Genomic DNA, 6,217 nt, shown 5'->3' with positions numbered 1-6,217 from the left:
TCCTGATTTCCCTCTTAAGTATACTCCTACTTTCTTTCTACTCTTCTTAGGATTCACTTGATCTATCCTGTCTGTACCTGACATATGCTTCCTTCTTTTTCTTAATCAAACCCTCAATTTCTTTAGTCATCCAGCATTCCCTATAGTTACCAGCCTTCCCTTTCACCCTGACAGGAATATACTTTCTCTGGATTCTTGTTATCTCATTTCTGAAGTTTTCCCATTTTCCAGCTGTCCCTTTACCTGCGAACATCTGCCTCCAATCAGCTTTCAAAAGTTCTTGCCTAATACCGTCAAAATTGACCTTTCTCCAATTTAGAACTTCAACTTTTAGATCTGGTCTATCCTTTTCCATCACTATTTTAAAACGAATAATGACCAAACTCAACTTAATTTTCAGCTAGCCTGCTTTACTAAGTTTTATGTTTAATTCATATTTTGCATTCCCACATTTGTAAAAGCAGAAATGATGAAAGGATCCATTTCACTCACCGAGAATGTCCATGAAAGCCCGATCCCAAAACTCGTCCACTGTGTAGCATTCTGCAGAAGTAATGTTGACTGAGAGAACAATGTCATCCTCCACATATTTCAAGATGAGATTGTTGACTACAATGTTCACATTGTTAACAACACGCCTAATCAAGCTCTGTACATAACCTACAGCAGGATAATAAAAGAAGATTTCATTAGTGTCACTTAAATCTGCACGGCAAAACTTCAAGAGAAATAAATCTATTATGGAAACTTCCTCAAAATCAATATCAGTATAGAACAGCTGCTGGCTATTTCACCTTTGTTTGCTACCTTGAAATATAGTCAACTGATGTAGTAAAGAAGTGTATCACTTCTACTCAGCGAGTTTTCTGCAATTAAACCTCCCCAGAGTTTCAACTGATCAAAACAATTAAAAGGAAGTGTAAAATAGTTCACTGCAGGTTGAAATTAGCACCAGCAGCTACTTAATTATAGACTTATCATTATAGACATCACACAAAGAGGTCATTCGGCCCATTATAACTGTGCCAGTCAACAAAGATCTGAATACACTAATCCCATTCTGCAGCTCTTGGCTCATTGCCTTGAAGACTATAGTAACATTCATGAATATATAAATACTGCTCAAATTTAACAGTTTCTGACTCATCTACCTAGTAGGTACTGAGTTCCAGACTTTCAACAATCTCTAAGTGAAGAAGTGGACCATCAACTCTCTTCTTTGTCTTCTACCTCCTGTCTTAAATTTATATCAGGTAGTTATTGAACTCTTAATAATGGAAAAGAAAACCTTCCCATCCACTCAATCTATATCCCTTAAAATCTTAACTGCTCCAAGGAAAACAACCACAGCCTTTTGAATCTTTCTTCATTGTTCAAAGTCTCTAGCCCAGTCAGCAATCTGGTACACCTTCTCTGAACCCCTCTCTAGTGCAATCACACCTATCCCATACAGTGGTGTTCAGAATACTGCATGCAGTATTCCAGTGACTAAACCTGTGTTTTACACAGTTGCAGTACAACCTCCTTGTTCTTGTATTCTATGCCTTAGCTAATAAAGGCAAGTACCTATATGTCTTATTAAGCACCTTACCTATCTGCCCTGCTGCCTTTATGAATCTGTGATATGCAACGAAAGTTCTCTGATGTTCAGCACTTTTCAGAGTCCTACATTCTCTACCATTCATTGTGTCAACCCTTGCCTTGTTAGCCTTCCCCAAGTTCCTCACTTCTCACTTTTCAGGGTTGAATTCCATTTACCCACCTGACCAGTGTGTGGTTATCCTCCTGTAACTTATGGCTATCCTCCTCACTATTCATAACCATACAAATTTTTGCATCATCTGCAAACTTCTTGACCATACTTCCTACACAAAGCCCAAATCATAAATGTACACCACAAACAGCAAACATCCCAGCACTCAGCACTGTGGAACTTCACTGAAAACATTGCTCGACCATCACTCTTTTTTTTCTGCCTCTCATCCAATTTTGGATCTAATATGCCACTTGCCTTGGATCCCATAGGCTCTTACTTGCTTGACCTCCTTACCAAATGGCTTGCTCAAGTCTACATGGACCACATCAAATACATTATCCTCATCAACACTCCTGGTCACCCCTGAAAATGTTTCATCAAATTTGTCAAACGTAATCAGCCCTTAACAAGTCCTGATGAATCTACATCTCTCCAAGTGAAGATATATTCTATCCCTCAGAATTATTTCAAATTATTTCCCCACAACTGAGGTTAGACTGAGTGACCTGTAATTTCATGATCTATCCCCTCTCGCCCTTTTTAATAATGGGACAAGTTTAACAGTCCCTCAGTCCTCTGCACCTCACCTCTGGCCTGAGGGCATTTGAAAATTACCAAGGTCTCTGTACCTCCTACCTTGCTTCTCTCCACAGCCTGGGATGCATCTCATCCAGGCCAGCAGATTTGTCCACTTTTAAGGGTATTCAACACGTTGTTGCCTCCTCTCTCTCTGTTAATTTCTTCAACTATTTCACAGTTCTCCATCCTGATGCCTATTCCTGCATCTTCTTTTTCCATTGTGAGAACAGACGCAAAGTATTTATTGAGGACTGTGCCTACATCTTCTGGGTCCACCAACAAATTACCTCTATGGTCCCAAATGCGTCCGACTCTCCACATTGTCATTCTCTTGCTCTTTATATATTCATAGAACATAGAGCATAGAACGTAGAATATAGAACAATACAGCGCAGAACAGCGCCTTCGGCCCTTAGTGTTGCGCTGACCTGTGAACTATTCTAAGCTCATTCCCCCCTTACACTATCACATCATCATCAATGTGCTTCTCCAGGGATTGATTAAATCTCCCTAATCTGGCTGAGTTTGGCAGGTAGGGCATTCCACACCCTTACCACTCTCTGGGTAAAGAACCAGTCTCTGACATCTATCTTAAATCTATCACCCCTCAATTTGTAGTTATGGCCCCTCATACAAGCTGACGTCATCATCCGAGGAAAAAGACTTTCACTGTCTACCTTATCTAATCCTCTGATCATCTTGTATGTCTTTATCAAATCCCCTCTTAGCCTTCTTCTTTCCAACGAGAACAGACCCATGTCTCTCAGCCTTTCCTCATAAGACCTTCCCTCAGGTCCAGGCAACATCCTGGTAAGTCTCCTCTGCACCTTTTCCAATGCTTCCACATCCTTCCTGAAATATGGCGACCATATTCCAAGTGCAGCTGCACTAGCGTTTTGTATAGTTGCAGCATAACATTGCGGCTCCGGAACTCAATCCCTCTACCAATGAAACCTAAGACACTGTATGCCTTCTTAACAGCGCTATCAACCTGGGGGCAACTTTCAGGGATATATGTACATGGACACCAAGATCTCTCTGCACATCCACACTACCAAGAATCTTTCCATTGACCCAGTACTCAATATTCAATAAACTCCTTTGGGTTTTTCTTTATTGTGCATGCCAATGCTTTTCATATTTGTTTTCTTCAGAAACGAAACTAGAAATGTTGAATTTTCAAACATTTAATTACGTCATTGCATTGTTTTTAACAAGCGGATTGAATGAGATTTGGATGTGCTTCTACACAAATCACAAGGTGATTTCATACACTGAGTATTTAGGATAGTAAATGGTGTTCATTGCAAGGGAACTTGAGTTCAATAGCAAGAATTTGCTGCTCGAAATTTACAAGGCTTTTGTGAGAAGAAACCAGAATACATATAAAATTTTGGCTTCCTTACTGAAAAGAGGATAGACTTACCTTAGAAGGGGAACAAGAAAAGTTCATTGGGTTGAAAAAGAGATTGAGGAGAATGGACCAACACTCACACGACATGGATAGATGGTCATATTGAAAAACAAACCTCTGAGATGATTTGACAGGGTACACTATGAAGAAGTGGTTTTGCTTGGTGGGAGAGTAGAAAAAAGGAGTATGTCTGAATAAGGGGTCAGCCATTTAAGAGATAAGGAAAGCTTCCTTCACAAAACTTTTAGGAATCTTAGGAGTTCCCCAGTCCACAGAGATACAAATGTTCAGTCATCGAGTAATTCAGAACCTAGTTGGATAAATGTTTAGATTCTAAGGGGGTTGGAATACCAAGTTGAAGTCAACATCATCTATTATCTTCGTGAATAACAGAGCAGGCTTGAACAGCCATATGGCCTACTCCTGCATCAGTGTCATATATTCATTAAAAAATTACATTTGGAAAATATTTAACTACAACCCAGAAAAAGACAAGAAACAACAGAATTATGATGAAAAAATGTAAAATGAAAATTGCAAGTTCAAAAATGTTCTATTTTTAAACACTTGCCTAAATTTCTTAAGTTACTTTCGGTTTAATTTTCATCTCGCTTCCAAATTTTTATTGGGACCAAAATTTAGTTACGGTGTTTTTTTTAAATGGAGGGCTCAGTGAAGTTTGTTTGCTTGCAAAGTAAAATAAGCAACACACAAATTGCTTTAAAAATGTCCACAGACATTACTGAACCACTGTGTTAAATATGTTTGTAACGCAAGTACAAATGCTTAAATAATTCCAGTACCAAATAACCATATTTAATACTTTAACTGTGTTTTGACGAGGTTTTGAAATGAATTTTGCTCCCATTAGTTCTTCTCCCACAACCCCCTCCCCAAATTGCAAAAAAAAACAGTAAGCTAACATTTAACCTCCTGTTATTTTTATTTCTGGATCTAATTTGTAAAGGCCAGCATACTGGTGTTCTGCACTGCTCTCTCTATTAAGCAGAAAGACTTGAGTTGTGTCAACAATTGACACAGTCAGCACCTGCATAACAGCCTACTGGGAAGAAACCTATTTAAAATTGTTCAACCATATCATAGCTGGAAAAACGAACTCCATTATGCATTCCCAGTGCGTAGTAAACGCCATCATCTGCAAAATGCAGGAGTGAAATATCATACCCGCCAAGTGCTTTTTTTCTCCTCCAGTTACTAATAAGGATACAATGCCAAAAAATTCTGTTGTGCAGAAAGATTTTTATATCTAGAGTAAGTATAGTTTCTTCCCATTGCTCTAATAAGGAAATCAGAAAACTCCCAACGGAAAGACCTTAGGAACTGAACTCATGGTAACTCTATCACTGAAAATTTTCTGCAAGCAGAATCTGTAACTAAGAGTTAACAGTTCACTGATTCCCGTACAGAGGTAATAAAGATGAGACGGGCCATCCTCCAAGAGAACTGTAGCGCACATGTGGCTGTAGACCTTAACGATGAACATATGAGTTTATAAAGCATTGAAATTGAGTGATTGCTTTAATTTGGAACCAAGATGAGGAATCTCTTTAATTGAAGTCCTGGCTGGTGGATGACAACATGCTGAAGTATGTTCTGTAAGGGAATGCATAACTTTTGTTTTACTTAATAACTGCTTAAGTGAGTACGATTGTAGAAGATATAAATGAGTATGTCCCTGTTTCGCTTCACATTTATGCCACTTTAGTTATTTACTTCTAATCACCTTTTTCATATTACCTCTTGCAAAAATCTTACAAAGGTGCTGCTGGCTTGTTTGAAAGGACTGTTCCTTTTGAAATAATGAAGAAGCCTTTGCAAATCTGAGATTTTTACTTAATTCAACCAATACTCAGTATTCTCTGCACAAAATTGATTAGGTTCTGCAAAAATAAGGCACAGAACGAACTGTGAAAATATCATGAAATTACAAACCCTGAGGCAGCGTTACGTGTCTTCTCCTACTCCTGTGTAAAGCCCTAGAATCCATACCATCATGCCAATCAGGGTGATTTGAAATCTAACTTAAAGATGTCCATTTAGTAGACTAAAAACTATACATACACCTGCATGGTTTGCAAGGCTAAAAAGGTGTTTGTTTATTACATGTGGAATCTACCACATAACTGCTATTCATCCTGCCTCAGTCTCAGAAGACCCATTTTCAATTGGCCACAGGTAGATGAGAATATTCCACAGCAGCGCTTTGAGTTTTATTTGCTCATGGTGATTTAGGCTGCTCAGCTATGACCATTCTACTCAAGGAGTCAAATCAGTTCTCTATAGTTTCTCTATAGCACAGATGAATCAGGTTCATTTGCTTTCAAGTGATCTTAACTAGAAGAGGCATGTGGATAAGTAGAAGGAAAACAAAGCAAATATTGCAGATAGAAAGCACATTCTGGAGATGGATTACTCACCCTTTCAGATGCAGCAAAGCACAAGTTAGG

At 38.6% G+C, this 6,217-nt stretch overlaps 1 protein-coding gene across 9 annotated transcripts in view; it reads right to left on the bottom strand.

Moving 5' to 3' along the window:
• LOC122548836 (vacuolar protein sorting-associated protein 13B-like) overlaps positions 1 to 6,217 on the bottom strand; it is a 968,370-nt gene that overhangs the window by 875,481 nt on the left and 86,672 nt on the right. For all 9 annotated transcript variants that reach the window (XM_043687672.1, XM_043687667.1, XM_043687669.1 and 6 more), the window contains exon 5: positions 493 to 660. In XM_043687672.1, coding sequence (XP_043543607.1) covers positions 493 to 660 — 168 coding nt within the window. The remainder of the gene's footprint in view (positions 1 to 492; positions 661 to 6,217) is intronic.

The sequence above is a fragment of the Chiloscyllium plagiosum genome, chromosome 4, assembly GCF_004010195.1.
Source record: "Chiloscyllium plagiosum isolate BGI_BamShark_2017 chromosome 4, ASM401019v2, whole genome shotgun sequence".
In the NCBI taxonomy this organism is placed as follows: Eukaryota; Metazoa; Chordata; class Chondrichthyes; order Orectolobiformes; family Hemiscylliidae; genus Chiloscyllium; species Chiloscyllium plagiosum.
Note: the sequence above shows the minus strand (reverse complement) of the source record. Positions and strands in the feature narration are given on the sequence as shown.